The sequence below is a fragment of the Vanacampus margaritifer genome, chromosome 6, assembly GCF_051991255.1.
Source record: "Vanacampus margaritifer isolate UIUO_Vmar chromosome 6, RoL_Vmar_1.0, whole genome shotgun sequence".
NCBI lineage: Eukaryota > Metazoa > Chordata > Actinopteri > Syngnathiformes > Syngnathidae > Vanacampus > Vanacampus margaritifer.
This window is the reverse complement of record NC_135437.1, coordinates 13984142-14004298: the sequence shown is the minus strand read 5'-3', so window position 1 is coordinate 14004298 and position 20157 is coordinate 13984142. Positions and strand designations below refer to the sequence as shown.

The following is a 20157-nucleotide window of genomic DNA, read 5'->3' as shown; positions in this document are numbered from 1 at the left end:
ATTACTGTTTTTATTACTACGAATTTCATGCTGTGTATTTTTCTTATTTTTCTTGTAGTTATTTTTTTATTTATTTTTTGGGTAATTGTATTATTACAATTATTCATTTGCTTTCCTCTGTCTGTTTTATTTATTAGAATTAGGATTACTGTATTCCTTTATCTGCATGTTTATGTGATTTCGATTATATATTACTTTATGTGTTAATTTATTTGTATATTTTTTAAATAAATTCAGAATTCAGCTTTTCATTACTATTTTTATTCATGGAAGCATTATTTGTATTATTACTGTCATTACCCAAGTGAAATTTTCCCAGTCAATGCAATGTGGGGAAACGGGTGCAGTAACCAATTAAAGGCACTAGACGTCACTGTTTATCCTTCATTCACATTCATCAGTTGTTACGTCTAACTATTCAAAGCGCTCTGAAGGGGAGAGACTGTCATGCTTCAGGTCCCTAAATCCTCCGATTAGATTTTTTCGGAACAGAGGCGGCCGTCTGGCAGGATATCAAAGCGGCTCTTGAAGGACCAGGGGATCTGTTTTCAATGTACTACGTTATCTCTGTGAAAGCGTATGCTGAATAAACATGGCCTTCTGCTGGGGTACTTGCACCTTTGTCCCGAAGACCACGGTGCTTTCCATATGTCACTCACGTGTTCATTTGACACATAAACACAAGAAATCTCACAATGTGTTCCAACTTTAAGGTAGAACACAATCCATTTGGGAACAATTCAGATTTGTAGCCATTGACAATAAGGGGAGGGGGGTGGGGGTGATGTTCCCTTGTCAAAAGAAGTCAATGCAGTGGACAATTACAATTACAATCACAGTCCTAATTATTTTTATTGTTTGCTTCAAACCCTTTGTTGTTGGATTAGGATAGTGGATCTTTTATACATGCATTGAGAAAAGTATTATGAAAAATCTAATATATTACGAGCACATATGCACATATTTTTTTCCAAATCTAAAATAGAATTTTTGTTCTACACCTGGTTAAAAGTGTGTGTGGTTCTATGTGGCCCTTGAGTAGCACATTTGAAAAAAGGTGGCCCCCTCCAGCATTTACGTTGCCCATCCCTGTTCCTTCTACAGGTGTCTTGATGTCACTGCAGTGGTAACTGGTGCACATATGAACACAAATGTCAATAAATCATTATTATTCTTTATTTTCCAAATGTGTTAGTAGTGGCAAGGCATACAGTATTGGTACGATTAGTAACAAAGCACCGTAATAAATCATTTATTTTTTATACAGGCTACATACTGTACTGTACATACTGTATAGGTAACATTAGCATTCATTTAATAAAAACAAAACCTCTTTGGATAAACGGCAGGCAGACGAGCGCGCTTGCGTCTCTAATGCAATGCCCATCGTTAGCACACGGTTCAAGTATGCATAATACAAACAATAACGCATATAATCATAAGTTACAACGCTTCACGGTTATTACAAAGAACAGGTTACATCACTACAAAAATGTTTGGCACATAGTGCGTCAAGTATTCTTTACATTTTCTGATACAGACCTCATAGCACAGTTGGCCTTCACTTATATCAATGAAGGTTTTCTAGCTGCTCATTGACTTTTTTTCTTTTTTTTTTAATATTCATTTATTTTTTCAATACAAGCTGCTTTGTATGAGAACAACAATAATACAACTCCATCTAACCTCTAATTTTGGTTAAAGCTTTCTTTTTCTTTTTTAACGGGTTAGGCTGCATGATGTGGGTAGTAAAAAAAAAAAAAAAAAAGTAATGGGGCACACACAGGCAGTGAACATAAAATAAAATAGATGCTTGTTAATACAATTACCAGAAATATAATTGTCCAAAATGTCTTGCTAAGGCTGGTCGATAAAGTGGTTTTATCTCGTGATCACCAACCCACTGTTGTGAGAAATATCCAACTTCACTGAATTGGTTTAAAAATTGTTACCTTGTTCATCTATCTAAACCAGCGATGTATAATGACAACCACATTAATCAAATGCTCTTTCACTAGGTGGCAGCCAGAACAATGAATTTGTGTATCAAGTTCTTGCCATTCACACAACAGAATAATAGTTTTACCTTCAACTAAACAAACACAAATTTTACACAGAGAAAGTAAATGTGTGATTTTTCCAATGTAAAATATGTGTTGACTTTACTCATTTACTGCCATTGGCGGCTATAGGCGTCAAAAATTTATTTTAACTATTTTTATTAGTTTAACATTTTTCCCACTTTTGTCAACAAGAGTATGAAAACCTAGATTTTTTTTATTGTATTAGAAAAGATAGAAAGTTTGTGATTAATCATGAGTTAACTAGTGAAGTCATGCGACAAATTACGATTAAAAATGGTAATCGCCTGACGCCCCTAATTTTAAATTATTTTTTCTTTAAAAAAAAATATTACAATTTTTTTTTTTTTAAAGAAAATATTATTAAAAATTAGGGGTGACAGGTAATTAAAATTTGTAATAGTAATTAATCGCATGACTTCACTAGTTAACTCACTATTAATCATAAATTTTATATCTGTTCAAAAAAAAATCTAGGGTTTTATACTCTTGTTAACAAAAGTGGATTTTTTTTTTTTAACTAATAGAAATAGTAGAATTTATGACGTCTATAGCCGTCAATGGCAGTGAATGAGTTAATAAGTCGTAAAACATCAACAGCCCCTCCATGACTGTCCCAAAACTTTTTTCCCACACAGTGTAAATGGGATAACTTTTGCGGCTTCGTCCTATATTTCAACTTGTAAGTCAAACGCTGACGGCCAGTGTTTGCGAGGTAATCATTCTAGTAGTCTTGAAAAGCACCATTCAGGAACATTCAGTGGTTATTTGCTACAAGTTGTTTGAAAACGGATGCATCAACAACAACATGATGACGGCTGCTGCTACTTCTGATTTTGCAATGGTTAACACATAGGTGGTTCCGGAATAAATATGGTGAAACATAAATACGTGGAGGTAGGGGATGCAGGTAACATTGAACGTGCGCAAATGAGAGACAAAACCACACATGAGTGTCATCATGTGTTCATATGTTAAGTGGATTTTTTAGTACCGTAGTTCTATTGTACTTTTGAGAGGAAACTACACATCTGTATCAATAATTTAAGGTAGGCCAAAGAAATCGATGTTGTCAATGTAATTTTAGCACCACTTATGTACCCAAATGACGATGTGTTGTTTGCAATAAGAAAAAATGACAAAAAGAAAACAAAAAATTAGAGTGTTAGTCACTAAGCCAGATCAGTCAGTCAGGCAACTTGATCCCAAATCTTCTAGTTTTTGCTATAAACAAAGAAAAGCTAGGCTAGGCTAGGTTGAGCTAAGAAGATGAGCCTATTTTAGCTTGTCCAAGCTATCATACACTAACGTAAACTAAGCTGAGACTGAGGTAGCTAAAATAAGATCATCTAACCAAGCTAAAACGAACGGCGACAACCTTAAACAGGCTGATGTAAATATAAGATTGGTTAAACTGGGCGAACAGTGGCTTGATTAAGCTAATATTAGCCAAGTTTCGTCAATTTTGGCTTGTTTCAGCTTAACACTAAAACAGATAAGTTGAAGTGAGGGAAAGAACGCTAAGCTTGCTAAAATAAAAACATCTACAGTATACCAAGATGAATAGCTCGGCTAGGGCTAAGGCTAGCCACAACGAAGTGAAAAATGCTGAGAAAAATTATAAGGTTAAACAAAGCAAAGAGATGCTAATTTAAAATAAGGTTTTAGCCTATTTTAGCTTGTCTCAGCTAACATACACAGTCAGACAAATTGAGAGAAGAAAGGTTTGGCTGGATAAAATATAAGTGGAACTAGGCTACATGAAGAAAAAGCTACTTGAGACAAGCTAACATAGGCTGAGATAAATTAAGAAAGGATAAGTAAAGAGAAGCTAGGTTAAACTATGGTTAGCTGGGAGACAACAAAAGATGCAAATTAAAACCAACTAAACCAAGCTTGGCTCAGACTAGCTAAAAGACACTAAACAAGAAAAACTAAATTAAGCTCGTGAGTCTAGGACAATAGGCTAGGCTAAGTTGAGCTAAAATAAAATGAGCTAAACAACCAACATGCACTAATGCAGGTTATTTTAAATTAAGGTTAGCTGGGGCAAACTAAAAAGCACTTAGTGAAACTATAGGAAGCCATGTGAGGCTAGATAAAGCTAAGGTTAGCTTAGGTAAGCTAAAACAGCCTAGGTTAAACTAACAGTTGCTAAATTTAAACAAAGCTAAAGGACTCTGAGCAAAACAAGGATAGGTAAATAAATACAAGGTTAGCTGAGACTAGCGGGAAAAAAAATGGCTGAGAGCTAGCAAAGCTAAGCTAGGCTAGGTTAAGATATGTTAAGATGGGACAACTTTAAAGACACAAACTAAGAAGATAGATGAGACTGGATCAAGCTAAGATAACTGAGACAAGCTAAAATAAGATAAGCTCATTAAGGCTAGCTAAAACTGTTGCGGACTCTTGCTATATATATATAGTTGTGTGTGTGTGTGTGTGTTTTTTTTTGCAATACAAGCACACAGTCATGGTAAACAAAACATGCATATTTCACAATATATTGATTTTTTTTTTCTTGAAGACAATTGCTTCTGTAATATTCTGTCCAGAAAAATATCATTATTGAAACAGAACAAAAGTAAAAAGTTCCTCATTTGGTTGCATTTCCAATCAGTCGGGTGAAGGATTGTGTCCCTTAGTGTCTCGCACAACAGTGTCTGGTGTCTTTGATTATCCATCCATCCATCCATTTTCTTGGCCGCTTTTTCCTCACAAGGGTCGCGGGGGTGCTGGAGCCTATCCCAGCTGGCTTCGGGCAGTAGGCGGGGTACACCCTGAACTGGTTGCCAGCCAATCGCAGGGCACACAGAGACGAACAACCACACTCACATTCACACCTAGGGACAATTTGGAGTGTTCAATTAACCTGCCATGCATGTTTTTTGGAATGTGGGAGGAAACCGGAGTACCCGGTGAAAACCCACGCAAGCACGGGGAGAACATGCAAACTCCACCCAGGAAGGCCGAAGCCCGGACTCGATCTCACGTCCTCTGCACTGGGAGGCGGACGTGCTAACCAGTCAGCCACCGTGCTGCCCGTCTTTGATTATCATTCATCAATTCAATTATTGACAGTTTCACTGTAGAGGCACCGTAATAAGACAGTCACCATGTGTTTTGGTGAAAGTGGGATTGTTTTTGCAACATGCTCACAGATGTCGATGGCGTCCGACCAATTAGTGTCCGGGCAAGTTTTTGCTGATCGGCGGTCTTGGGGGATCCTCAGCGGAGCTGAAGTAGGAGCCCGTTGTGCGCCTGAGGAATGCACTTCCCACAGAAACCACCGCAGCGGCCATAGATTCTTGTTCCGTCCTACACAACGAGCGTGCGTGACAAATGAGAACTTTGAACAGTGTATCTGACAATTCATTTGAAACAGCCAGTTAGACATTGTATAACAGTTCCTTACCTCAGACCTGTGGACCTTGACAGAAACATAATTGCCCTGAGATGTCCATTTGGCGGCCTCGGCCACTCTAAACCCGGTGCCAATCAGATTGATGCTGAACTGGCCCTGCAAGTAGCCACAAGTCAGTTTTTATGAAAGATAAGCCAAGAAGTAAAACATATATGATTGTTTCACCAACTTGTGGACACTTGGCGGCGCTGTAGCAGTCACCCGCTGTGGCAAAGGTCACAGGTCGCCCAACAGGAGTGTGGGAGAAGCGCAGGTCGGTGACTGACGAACAGCAAACATGAAAATATCGTTTTAATGTGTGTGTGCAAATGTGGTGACCACACAGACAGTTCTCAGAACTTTTAGCACTGTCCCATGAAAATCCATACATTTATCACATATATTTATTTATTACAATACATGTACACTTCCCACAATTGGGGGGTTGATTCAAGTAAAAGTAAAAAGTTGTGCTCCAAATAATTACTTGAGTGAATAGTAAATACAGTATGTACTCAGTGGGGGCGGGACCTACTCAAGTAGTGAGTAACTTACCATGCCTAGTATATATCCTCCATACGCACAAATCATTTGTTCAACTATTACTCTATTTACAAAAGAAGCGTGTAAAAAATGCTCGCATTATATCAAGAGTAAAAGTGAAGACAATTTTACATTTTGATATTTTAGCAGGAAACATGACTTCGAACTGCACAACATGTTTTGCCTTTGCAGGCCACTAGGGGTGTCAGGCGATTAAACGTTTTAATCGTAATTAATCGCATGACTTCAATAGTTAACTCACGATTTTATATCTCTTGTAAATGTACAATAAAATGTTTTTTTCCCAAGTTTTCATACTCTTATTAACATAAAAGTGGGAATAAAATGTTAAACTAATAGAAATATGGCTGCATCCTTTATACATTGATACAGTAATTTCAGAATAATTCATAAAATTGACTTAAAATTAAAAAGATGTACTGTACTGTAAAAAAACGAGTGTGACATTGATTTGTGTTGGTCATTTTTCTGCCACTAGATGGCATGATTGTAAGAAGGTGACCGCTCAGTGAATTTCTCTTTTCATATTAAGAGCTATCTAATCTTTAACATGAAGTAACTTGTAACATTTTGCACATTTTTAAACTTGTAAAATACAACTTGACCTCAGTCTCCACAAATATATGAATTATTGTAAAATTTAGTACTGCTAAATTTGTGTCTGCTCACTGTGTCTTTTCAAACTTTGCTGTGACAATCGAAAGTAGCAGTGCAACGTAGCGCAATTTACAATAAGGAAGTTAAGACTAGCCTTCATTTTTCACAAAAACACATGAGTAAAAAGTACGTTACATTGAAACTACTCTTTTCCCGAAACTTCCCAAAACAAGGCTCAACCCCAACTTTGAATTGATTTATTAATTACAAGTCAATCATTTCAAAATAATGACCTGTTACGTAGCATCTCATCATCCTTCATCTTGAAGTCATTGCCTCTCTCAGCTCTTTTCAAGCTGCCAAATCCAAATGAGTACCATGCCGAGGGGAGGATGAGAACATGTGCATTTAGGACCAAGCCAACGGGATAGCTTCTCCACACACATGATGCTAATCCACTAATCATGTACGGGAAGGTGGCGCGGACTGTAGTAACGAGCAGCGCCACGTAGCCTTAGGATGTAGCGTGTAACCGTAGTCCATGGCCATGCGAGCTTCCTCTGACAGTATTATTATTATGATGATATCATTGGTGGGCGCATGCCTGCACGTGCACACATGTCTCCCTTTCATTCCGACGTGTTTGGAATCAGCTTGTGCTGGGAAAATCATTTGTTGAATTTTTGGGGGTTTTCGGGCAAAAATGAGCCCCGATGACGCACTTTTGGGAGCCCATGTGTGGTCTCGCTGTGGCAGACATGCAATCACTAAGTCATTACTCACTCAGTATCCTCAGCGTGCTCAGGTCCAGACGGACCTTGTGGAAGAGGGTGTACCCCGCCGCAGTGTAGTCATTCCTGCAGTTGCAGTCCTGTCTTCGGCTGCCGTTGTAGGGACACTCAAAGGGGTTCAGCAGCCTTCGTTGACGAGACACGTGTTTTCATTACTGTGGCCTCATATAACATATTATTGTAACAAAATGTTTGACTTCAGGTGTAAATTTGATTTCAGGTTTTAAGGTAGGTGGCATTATCTTATAAATTAACTCATTCAGTGCCATTGACGGCTATAGACGTCAAAAATCCCTTTTAACCTGGCTTGCAGTGAATGAGTGTTAAATTAAAACACTACTATTTGATTTAAAGTGGAAGTCAACCTTAAAAATTTCTTGACAATAATATGTGGCATCACTCGTCTAAACATGACATTCTGATTAATATTACATTTGTGGAATATGAGTAATGCAGCAAAATCCAGCCATTTTTATCCATCTCAGGAGGCGGCCATTTTGCCACTTGCTGTCGACTGAAAATGACATCACAGTTGCTGAGGGCTTAGGCAACGACCAATCGCAGCTTACCTGTTTTTTGAAGCTGAGCTGTGATACCTGAGACCTGAGCAACATTGATGTCATCTTCAGTCGACAGCAATTGGCAAAATGGCCACCCCAGAGATGGATAAGACGACTTAACTCGTATTTCACTAGCGCAATATTAAACAGAATACCATAGTAAGATTAGTGGGGCTGCATAGAACATATTATTGTCCCAAAAATAATTTTGGGTGGTTGACTTCCCCTTTAACTCATTCACTCCCAGTCATTTTCACTGAAGCAACCTCCTTCGCTCCCAGCTGTTTTACTGGATTTTCACTGATTTTGCAAGGCACACAGAATATTGTGTTCTATTGCTATAAAAATATGGAACATACCAAAAGAAAGATTAGAGTCTCTTCTTTAATCAAAAAAAAGTATGTTTGTATCTGTCTCTTTTTTGCAGCAATTAGCATTAGAATTTTGCTAAGTTTCATCATTTTTCACAAATCTATTTAGAACTGTAGGTAAATGAGCTTGTTTGTCCCTGATTGATCTCTTATACTCTGTTGCCTCCTGCTGGCCATTTTTGTCATTACTACCATTAATTCACCATTGCATTTCGGAGGCCACTTCAAAGCCTTCTGTATGCTCTAGCATAAAAATATTTGGGACACTGACAACATTTAAAATAGAACGTATCGATATGTTTTTGGGAGCAAATTAGTTAATAAAAGAGTTCATTGTAACTGAACACACCCATAAAGTCATTTTGAGTTCATCACGTACCTGTAGCCGTACACTTCCGAGTAATTATCAGTCTGGCCGCTGCGCAGCGTCACGTATTCCTTGGGGAAATCCGTTTGCATCTCAGCACAGTAAATCTGCAGAAGAAGAAAGAACAGATGAGCATATGTGGAGAAAGTGACTCACGAAGGATGAACGCACCTGAAGGATGCGGGACTTGATTTTGAGGTAATATTCTCCGTCCATCCTGACGCCCTGTCGCATCTGGACCTCCCGGCACGAGGTGAATAACCGGCCTTAAGGGGAACGACAGTCGTTTTAGTGCATTATCGTGTGTTGGTGGAGCAAAACAACAGCATCCATTGAGTAATTATTCAGAGAACATGAATGTACTTGAGATTTTCTATTTATCTATCTGGGATATTATTCAAAATCAGTATACGGATTTCAAGCTTAGGTTATCTCTGTCAGCATATAAGTAGTTCCGCTTTATCCCTTCCCCTCACATGTGTGTCATGAGCCCGGAAGAACAAGAATTTCTGTGAGAATGTTACACACGTGACAGAAGAATGGCCCCAAAGTGCTGTGTGCACTGATGGGTGCGAGTTATCTTTCTTTTTGGTATATTCGGAGACGGCCACAGAGAGAAATTGGCGAATGTGCCGTTGTCGGAGTGAACAGAACAGACTTGATTCCGACTGAAGTGGCCTTTAAATTTACCTGTGCCACAACTTAGACCTGGCTTCACCTGGTCTAAAGTCTGGTCTCATTTCTATCACCAATTTTTTAATGAGCTGGGGTGTGTTTAACTCATTCAAACCCAAAAACGTGTAAAAACGTTTTTTAATACTTTGTCCTTCACTCCCAAAAACGTATTTACATGTTTGTTTTTATTGTTTTGTCTTTGATGCAGCTAATGACATGAAGAGGTGGCCTGAAGCAATGGTAGTTATTTAAAAAAAACAAAAACTGCCAGCGGGTGGCCGTGGAGTATAAGCAATAGAACACAATATTCTACGGGCCTTGCAAATTCAGTCAAAATCCAGTAAAACAGACGGGAGCGAAGGGGGTTGCTTCAATGAAAATGGCTGGGAGTGAATGAGTTAAATTTAAATGCGCCACAACTTAAACCTGGCTTCACCTGGTCTACTTTCTATCACCAAATTGTTAAATGCTCTCAGTTCGTCGCAGTCTGACGAATTCCCAAACTTGGTAAACTAGACTTGCCCCGCCCGCTGTGCGCCTGTAAACAAAAATAGGGCCCTAGTGTTCAATTTCATACAAAACCAGTAGGGTTCTTACTTTGATATGGACGAATAATATCCTATAGGGAACACCGTACAATTATTACTTCAATGATTGTATGCCATTAAAAAGCAACCGGGGTTCTTGCTCTGGCTTGAGAACACTAATTTCACCGTCTGCAATTAAAAGTTTGGCTCATGTCAGAGGCGGTTGTGAGTCATATGAATAAAATGCTTATTGATGGAATGAAAAGATGAACGCGACTAAAATAAACACCACCATGTTGAATTCCCATTTCCTTAAATGGAGAGCTGCTCTCTGAAATGTGTTGCCTGCTCTTGTTTGCCCGGAGTCCCTCAGTGGCCATCTCGTGCTGATTAGCATTAATACTTGAGCGCAGGACTGGCTCTCGTCCGAGCATATCGTTTTAATTCCACCACGGACCGGCTTGGCAGAGGCCGGCCGGGCAAACGCGCAAAGTCTGGCCCGCTGCCGACTTGTGAAGAGCTCGCAAGTTCACAATGAAGGCGACGTTTTCATAGGCCCGAGAGTTTGCAGAAAAGCGCTGACTGCCCATTTATCCTGCAACGAGGTAATCACTTCAAGAGGCTTTCGGGGCGAGACGCCGTTCTGGCTAATGTGTTAAAATGAAGCGAAAAGGGGGAAAACTGTTGAGTTTCTATAAACACAATCAGATACGGTGTTGGCCAACATACACAACACAGTCAATTTGATATTATTACTGCGAGGGAGTTGAGGAGATGTTTTACTTACATTCCCCCTCTTGACACGCAGCTTGAGACTCGGGTCTTTCTGAGGGACGGCACTGCTTGGACGCGGCTCCTTTGGAGGTCACGCACTCCACGCTGCGCTCCGTCACTCCTGCCCCGCATGTCTGAGAGCACTGGCAGCAAGACATTTATCGAACAGATTTCAGTTGAATCAGCCTTTATTAGCCCCACTGCGTAAGTGGCAATAAACTGAATCACGTCTGACTTTTTTTTTTTTTAATGATCTCATTTAAATAGAGCCTCACACTACAACCTTGTGGAAATCCTCAATTATATTTTTAGATAATCCACCTAATAAATGAGCAAACTGACGACATAAATTGCCACAAAAAAATACAAAGGAAAAGAAATGAAGAACCTAGTAAACGAACAAATTTACTAATTTACAAAATAACTAAGAAGCGAGAAAAGTAAGGAACCAATGAATGAAACTAACAAACTAACAGACGGTATTGTGGCAGTTTTAATATAGCGATATCACGATATTGACGTTATCATTACATCCCTGTAAGAAACTCGGGGCACTGAAAGGCGATCCGCCAGGCTTCATCTGTTGGTCGTCGTTCTCATGTTTGTTGGACAGGTTGTGACGCGGGCAACTGCCCTTTTAAGGATCAATAAAGTAATCTGAATCTGAAACTGACAAACCAAGAAACAAAACAAAAAAACTAGAAGTAGAGCACATAAGTAAGAAAGTAAAAAGGAACAAACTAAGGAACAAGCCACCAAACAAAGTATAGTAAGCAGGTAGAAAAGGAAGGAAGTAACCAAGCCTCTCGTCATGCTAACCTTGCTCCAAGGGCCAACTTTCCAGTAGGAGCCGTGCAGGCAGTCCTTGAGGAGGCACGGCCTGGTGTTGAGAGGACGGGGCTCAGGGCAGCGGGTTCCGGCGGCAGGCGATTGTGCGGCGTAAAGACGTGGGGCCTGAGAGGAGGGTGTTGTAGAGCAAGAGACCACACGCTGCTGGTAGCCAACACCGCAGCTAGCGGAACACTGACACACACACACAGATTGACAGTCAAGCAAAAGTTCCGTCAACAAACCAAACACATTTCGGAAAGCGGCGGGAAGTGCAGAAGCAGACTGCGCGTCTTCTGTATTCAAGTTCTAACCTGCGACCAGTCCCCTGTAGTCCACACGTGGCGGCACGGAACTCCTTCGCACGGCTGACGCGACGGCGGTCGTGCCGACGGCTCGCAGTAGTCCGCCTGCGCCGGCGTCATCCTCGGGCCCACGCAGTCCACTGCCCTGCTCCTCACGCCGCCTCCACAGGTGGCGTTACACTGCCGGCAAACAGAAGGAGAGCGTGAGGACGGACGGACCGGCTGACAGAGTGGGGGCACTGTTGTACTTCCCAGCAGGCTTCGGCTCAAGCAGCTGGAGCTGTTTAAGGATTCAACATCTGCGCGCCTATAAAAACAGATCAGCTGATTTCCCTCAGCACCAGTGATGATTTATAAGAGCGTTTATATGACCATAAACATGAATTTGTGGAACGCATTAGTTTAAAAGCGGGGTTTTGAACATGTACAAGAAAGTCTTGCAAATTCATGGTGAATGTGAATTCAGTAATGTTAAATTATTTATTTGTATGAAAGTACAACCTTGGCGCCATGTTGTTGGCCTTGGACTACCCCATGTAGTCGACTTTGCTGTTACAATTTGCCAGGATTCACAAGCATTTATTATTGTGTGTATTTAATGCCAACTGATGATTGTTGTAATGACGTGCCAAGTTTGTGTTGTGCAAACTGGGCTAGTATGAGTTGAGTCATTTAGAATACAGTCGTTTATGTAACATGGTTTCACGATTGCGTACATGCTAGATGTATGGTGTTGATGCTTTATGATCATCTGTTTTAAATGTTTTGCTGCCATTTTGTGGCATCTACAGGTAATTACAAACTGCTTTTGTGTGGGGGGGGGGCACCTAGTTTCAGAATTTGATTTTTTTTTTTATATGACTGAATGTTTCTTCTGTTTCTCGAGGCAACATAAGCAGGCATTTGAGCACGGCAAACATGGAGAAGGCCCTCATGACGGCAACAAGGAAAGATGAAAAGCTAAGCTACACACACAAGTGTGATTTGACTCTACCGGAATAAAAGGAAGTCCCATTTTGTGATGTCATTTACAGAACCATGATTCCTCATGAGCAGTGAGAGCGAGCAATCCTTCAGGTTGTCTCTTTAATGATAGCAAGAAAGAGACAATAAAACAGCATAATGGGATTCTTTAACATTTGTACATCTGCCTAACAGTAGGGGGTAGTGAGCAAGGATGTTAGTTGAAGATAGGAAAAACTAAGGTAATGTGCACATGCACGCATATTTCCCTTCAACTAAAGGGTAAAAAAAAAGTATTCAGCTGCATGCTAAAGCAATTGGTGGCGCTGTTACCCTTTGACGCCACAGCAGTCCACAAGAGGAAAGGCGCTTAAGTCTTTGGGAGAACGCTGTCCAGGCAAGATTTGACATGGAAAGACCTCATTTAAGAGTAGCTCCACTCATAACACTGTATCCTTATTAACAGTGAAGAAAACAAACAAACAAAAAAGAAACATAAATCTGCTGAATAACTTTAGTAGGAGTCGTTGACCTGCCAGTCTGCTATTGTATCCACTTTGTCTTATGTGGTTATTGTTGTCAATTGTTATTTTGTTTTTGTTGTGTGATGTGCAATCATGTCTCGTCTGTAAACGGGGACCAATAAATCATGTTTATACTCCCTGAGCACACTCTGACAATGAGAGCGTGACTGCCACCTACAGCAGTAGATGTGTAATTACACTTAATACAGGCGCGCCCCCCGGTTGGGCCCATTCCACCATTTCAGAAAGGCTGCCCTAACTAATTAACGAAGCAATAAACTACCGGACAACTGAATTACCTAAGAAGCTAACTAGCTCACTAAATACCTAGGTAACATGCTAATTTACAAACTAACGCACTAAGAAATGAAAAGACAAACAATCCAAAAAACACAACGTGGTAGGACACTTAAGGCATTTCTAAATTCAGATTTGCCTGTGTGGTGTAAAAAATACTTAAAAATCCATTACATAAAGGGCGCGAATGTTAAATTGTACATAGCGGGGTCGTTCCATACCAAATCACCCAATGGGTATAATAACCAAGCAGATTTTGATTTCAATGAAACTTGGTGTACCTATTGATAGTGATAGCGCAACACTGAATTCCAAATGTTAGGTCTATAGGAGTAGGGCTTTGGGAGCTACGGCCCGTCGAATTTGGACATTTTTGGCAAAAAGGGGCATGGCCACATTTGAACCATTCTATCTAAGGATCAATCTTCGCAAAACAGGTATTGTAGGAAACAGAATTCAACAAGGATTCCAAGTCTGCGATCATTTATAACATCGGTGCATGTTTTCATAGCTTGATATTTTGACCTATAATCTGACCTTGAAATTGACCTTGTGGATCATGTGACCTAAACAAAATATTTCATAAGGAGTCCAAAATATCCAAAGTAGTAGTAGTAGTTTCAATGATCATTGATGGCATGGAACGACCCAGCGGAGGAAGGTTGTATCCTTCCAAAGGTTTTCATAGACCCACAATGCTCTGAAATGCAGCCAAAAATCAAAGAAAAACTCTTCTTACTTCTTTCCATGGAGCGGCGACCCAAGTGTAATGGGTGCATTCTGCAGCTTGGCACCGCTGGACGACGGCGGGTCGTGATGGAGCGTCACATAGATCTTCCCTGACCTTTCCGCTGCCTTTCAGCCGGCAGTAGACGCCTCGGTTCTGGAGTCCTACTCCGCATGTGACCGAGCACTGGCGAGATACACACACAAACACAAAAAGAGGTTTGCGTCAGATCAAGTCGGACTGTGGAATGACATCTATAACTGTCAGCTGCTTTGGAGCTGCTGAGCTACAATCTTGAAAAGACAGTTTGTCGCTGCTCGCTCAACCGTACAATCTCTTTCATGTGCTTGAAATGCGTACCTGCATACTGAGGAAGCTCAAAGGCCTCAGATGAATATGCTGAATTGTGTCCAAGCTCAAAGAAATAAAAACTGAACTGACTCCAGTGATGAATGTCAGTGAGCTTACAACCATAATGTGAGTTACACCTTCCAAACAAATCTTCCTCCCACCAATTCACTATTTAAACATCATACACAACATATACACGGCTAATCTATCTATCTATCTATCTATCTATCTATCTATCTATCTATCTATCTATCTATCTATCTATCTATCTATCTATCTATCTATCTATCTATCTATCTATCTATCTATCTATCTATCTATCTATCTATCCATCCATCCATCCATCCATCCATCCATCCATCCATCCATCCATCCATCCATCCATCCATCCATCTAAACTGTGAGGTGTGTGAGCTGTCTGTCTGTTTAAATTGTGTGTGGTTACTTTCAATGACAGTTCAAAAATATAGCATATGGCCTTCAATCAATCAATCAATCAATCAATAGCCTACCGGTACATGCTTTTTAATTACACAAGGATTTTTGCTATTTGTAGGCTGCCCGGGTCCCTGTCACCCGCAAATAGCAGGGGCACATTGTATAGAATATATATTGGTGATATTTATTTTTATTTTGTCTTCATGAGCATACTTGGTATTGGAGTAATCCAAAAGTAATCAAATTACATTACTTTAATATTATGGTACTTGGATTACTACTATTATTTTTTTTGCAGGTAACTTGTAACTGTAACGTAATACATTTTTACAGTAACCTTCCCAACCCTGCCGGTAATTCATTCCTGCGAAGTGTTCAAAGTCAGAATTGTTCACCCTCCGAAACTTTTTTCCCATAGGGAATAATGTAAATGCAATTAATCCATTCCCAAGCTCCAAAAACAGAAAATTCCTATTTTAATATCTATTTCGTTTTTTACATTTACACCCTATACAGTATTTAAACAATTAAAAAAATACCTTACATTTTCTGGCATCAGTGGATGATAAATGCTTTAAATCTGTTCAGTGCTGAGTTTGTGTATTTTACATTGGGCACATTGTTAGACTATTAAGCGGTCCTTGCGTGCGTTGTTTAACGTCAGGCACGTTGTTGAACAGCTAAGGGGGGTCCTCGTGCCAGTATTTACAAAAGTAGTCACGGTAGTTACAACGGCGCAATAATCTCCTTCCTAATTCCACTGTGGTTCGTAGCACTGTACGTCTTTCTTTGGGCCCATGGCAAAGAAAATTGTCGTGAAAAAAATCGAAATGCACTCGCGAGTATGGAGGACCTGCGGGAGTATTCACGATCTGACTGGAAATGAGCAGTGCATCTTCTCAACTACCGCAATGTGAGCATTCGGCTTCGCTCGGCTTCGCTCGGCTTCGCTCGGCTTCGCTCGGCTTCGCTCGGCTTCGCTCGGCTTCGCTCGGCTTCGCTCGGCTTCGCTCGGCTACCCGTTTTTAAGGTACGTTCGGCTTGGCTTGCTTTGCTTGGGTGTTCGAACTCCGAGGCATTTTTTACTGAGATTTTTTGGTTGAAGTCCGATTTGTACGAGTTCCCAGACGTTCAAACTCCGAGGTTCCACTGTACTGTTATTATTCCCCTGTTTCATACTTAAATACTACGAGGCATCTAAAATGAAAATCAGCCTTTTTGCTAAGCGCAACAAATCCCAGTAAAGCCAGTTGAAGGATCATAATGCCAGCGCTATAAAGAGAGGTCAGCAAGAGGACCACAGTTGGTGCGCACGTTTGAAAGGTGTCACATGCATGGGTATGAAGATACAGAACATGTCTGCCTGCTCACGACTTCATGCTCGCTGGTGCTTTTTAGAGGACGATGATTACTTCCAGAACTACAGATCTCTGCAAAAGAGGAGGAGGAGACCCACAAAGAAATGGCGGAAATGGATCTTTGGGGATTTTAGTTATGTGAGTAGAAGGAGGGGGGGGGGGGTCTTTGGGGAGACTTTAAAGTGTGGGTGATGAGGTGGGAAAAAAACAGTCTGCATGCATTTTGTCTATGCGCCATCACACTGCGTACTTGTTCTTAGAAGATAAAGCTCGCGACAGCATTCTTGTTCAGGCTGCTCTGTGACTTCAAATGGCTGGGAAAGAAGAAGGTCAGTGGGACTGATTCATAAACATTTTTGCTTGAGTGGAATCATTTCTCTTCAAGGTTAGTGTCCAGAAGGTGTGAATGGTTGTGTTTTTTTTTCTATGTATGCCCTGATTAACTCATTCACTGTCAGCCATTTTCACTGAAGCAACCCCCTTCGCTCTTGGCTGTTTTACTGGATTTTGACTGATTTTGCAAGGCCCTCAGAAAATTGTGTTCTATTGCTACAAAAACATGGGACCTACACCAAAAGAAAAATTAGGAATAAAAAGTATATTTCTATCTGTTTGCGTTTTGCAGCAGTTAGCATTACAATATAGCTAAGTTTCACTTGGGAAAAGAGCTTTTTTTGCAACATGGCCCTGGTTGATCTCTTATACTCTGCTGCCACCTGCTTGCCGTTTTTTGTAATAACTACCATTGCTTTCAGCGACCTATTCAGGTCAGGGGCTGCATCAAAGCCTTCTGCATGCTCTAGCATAAAAACAAAACAAAACATAAAAAACATAAAAATACGTTTTTGGGGCCATGTCATTATTTAAAATAAAAAAAATTTTAATATGTTTTTGGGAGCAAATGAGTTAAAAAGTTACAATTATAAGCGGTGAAGAAAATGGATGACTGAAGGTAGTGAAGGGAAGTGCGTCACATTGACTGCAATATGTTCATTCAAACATTTGGAATAATAGTGGAATCGTTTTGCATTCAAAGTCATGTCAAGGTGCATGTGGGAAAAGGACTTGACAGGTGACAAAAAATAAATTGATTATAATTGATACCTGGAAGTTTGAATGCCGTAGAACTTTGCAGTTCAAGTCAAATTTTCAAAAGTCAAACAACTTTTGAAACATGAGCCATGAGTGTGCCTCACTAGTATTTATAATTTATATAATTTATATGTTCTGCTATAAAAAATGGCTTACAGACCCACTGTACTGCATGAATAAGCAGCCAAACAGAACACACAAGTCCTTGAATCTCAAGACAAACCCAACCAAAGCTCCAGAAAGAAGTCTTGAATTGTTCTTGAAAACAGCAATTTTATACCATTTTTATATAATTTATAAAATGTTAGTTGTATACTTCATTGCATTTCCTCCTGATTTTGGGACCGATAATGAGTTTATTTGTACTTCGTTTTCATGGTGTTCAATGTCTGAGGCTACCAATCTGCCAATAAAGTCTGGCACAAGTCTGAAAATGTCACACTGATTCTTTAAACTGAGCGACAGCGACATAAAGTTACAGTAGTGGTTGACTTCATTTTATACTACTGTTAAGTTTTTATGCCCCAAAAAAAAGATCATTTTGCATACCTTGCTCCACCTATTGACTTTCCACGCGGGGCACCCGCGGGCCCGGCAGGACTTCTCTGTGCGGGGGCGAGCAAGGGGACCGCAGTGTTCTTCCTCAATTTTGGTTTGGTTCAGGTCAACGCAGGTGATTTCCCGCTGCTTGATGCCACGCCCACAGCTCACCGAACACTACAAGGGAAAGGAACAAAATCAGACAAATCAGCAGAATCCATGAAGCTTACATGCAACGAATAAAAATATAAACATTGAGATTTTATTTTTTACAAGTTACAATTATATAAGCATGGAAATCAATGATATATACAGGGCATGTCGCCACGGCTACACCTCATTGCTCCGCAACATGTTCATTCAAATATTCGGCGCGCTATACACGTCGCATTGACTTGTAAAATGCTCTTTTGTTTGTATACCAAATGGCACGGTGGTCTAGTGGTTAGCACATCTGCTTTACAGTTCTGAGGTTTGGGCTATAAATTGCTTTCTCATCCCAAATCAGCTGGCATGGGCTCAAAATCATCCACAACCCTAATAGGATTAGTGGTATAGAAATGGATGGATGGTTAGCCGGGCCTCTGGATTGCCGGCCCACTCATCAAATGCAAAATTACACAACTAAGTCAATCTAATGAGGGGGCTTGTATGTGGTAATTTACCAAGTGATATGCTGTAATTCTGTATTTTTTATGTATTTTGACGGAACAACGACGGACAGCCTTTACTAAATCACCTGGTAAGACTTTAAAACGGCATAATTTGCCTGAGTTCCAAATCATTGAGGTCAACAAGTGTGTTGGCGTTTGACAAACGAACGGATGCTCGGCGTGCTCGGCGGGCTTCCTTGCGGCATTTCACGGCCAAGCGACCGTGCTGCAAACACATCATCTCAGCTAAACAACCCAAATGGAACACTCCCCGCCGATGGAATGCGTCCGGCTATTTAACCTGTAAACAAAGCAATGACTCCGAGGAGCTCCTGTAAACTGACTGCAGCGTCGCCGGGCCAAACATGGCGAGACGTTCATCTGGTACCAATAAGGAACCCTGAAGAACTCCAGGAACGCGAGAGTGACGAACAAAATGGTTACAAAGCGGGCCAGAGATGGCGGATGAGTCTTGGGTACTCATACCCCCCCCCCCCTCCCTTGAGGCCAGACAGCAATTAGGGTGTGGGCTATTTTTTGCTCGCCGACTGAGCGGGGCGCCCCTTTAACAAACTGGGTTCAGGAGACACGGCGAATCGCATTTGGTCTTGGTGTATTTTCCAGTCCAGATCATCCGCATAGTATTGCATTGTCCCCTAATGATGATCTCAGAATGTTGCGTAACATCCAACACAAGACAAGAGCAACTTGCTGCAGTGGTATCCGTCCTTGACCATCCATTTTCGACACCACTTATCTTGTTTAGGGTTGCGAGGAGTTGGCGCCTATCCCAACCGATTTAAAGGCAGACTTCACCCTGGATTGCTCAATATTCATTTTCAGTAAAAGTGAAAATATTGGCATCAACATTACGTTTAACTAATGTCCTTAGGAATATGTTTATTGAACAACTTTTCAGATCTGCAAAATGTTGAAGTTTTTCTCGCTCCCTTTAGACAATATAAGACATTTTTGTTTTAAAATTCTAGAAAGTGCAGAGAGTTCCCAAGGTCAGCCGTATCTCTTATTAAGTTATGTGAATAAATACTTCCTTGCAGTTAACAAAATTTTCTTTTTTTTTCTGGAGTCCTCACGACTCTGGCTGGAAGTGTTCGGTTTAGGTGAACGGTATGGGATTTTTTATAAGTTTTTAGGTTAACTAATGAATACACACACACTCACATGCACGCACATACAAAATAAAAATAAAAATAAAAATTAATATTAAAAAAAAAAAAAAAGAGAGCAATGATGATGTCAAATCGGTAAAATTACCGAATGAAAAATACTGAGCTCTCCAGAAAAAAAAAAGTTAACACAATTTTCAATTGATCATTTATCGGTCGTCAGACTTTAAAAACAGGCCGATAT

At 40.4% G+C, this 20157-nt stretch overlaps 1 protein-coding gene across 5 annotated transcripts in view; it reads right to left on the bottom strand.

Moving 5' to 3' along the window:
• Positions 1-1154: 1154 nt before the first annotated feature.
• The window catches only part of LOC144054232 (A disintegrin and metalloproteinase with thrombospondin motifs 20), a 141202-nt gene continuing 122199 nt past the window's right edge, over positions 1155-20157 (bottom strand). For all 5 annotated transcript variants that reach the window (XM_077569469.1, XM_077569467.1, XM_077569468.1 and 2 more), the window contains 11 exons: positions 18143-18310; positions 14367-14540; positions 11853-12023; positions 11530-11733; positions 10724-10853; positions 8906-9000; positions 8747-8841; positions 7429-7562; positions 5675-5766; positions 5497-5601; positions 1155-5399 (listed from right to left, as the gene is read on the bottom strand). In XM_077569469.1, coding sequence (XP_077425595.1) covers positions 5310-5399; positions 5497-5601; positions 5675-5766; positions 7429-7562; positions 8747-8841; positions 8906-9000; positions 10724-10853; positions 11530-11733; positions 11853-12023; positions 14367-14540; positions 18143-18310 — 1458 coding nt within the window. In that variant the 3' untranslated portion in view covers positions 1155-5309. The remainder of the gene's footprint in view (positions 5400-5496; positions 5602-5674; positions 5767-7428; positions 7563-8746; positions 8842-8905; positions 9001-10723; positions 10854-11529; positions 11734-11852; positions 12024-14366; positions 14541-18142; positions 18311-20157) is intronic.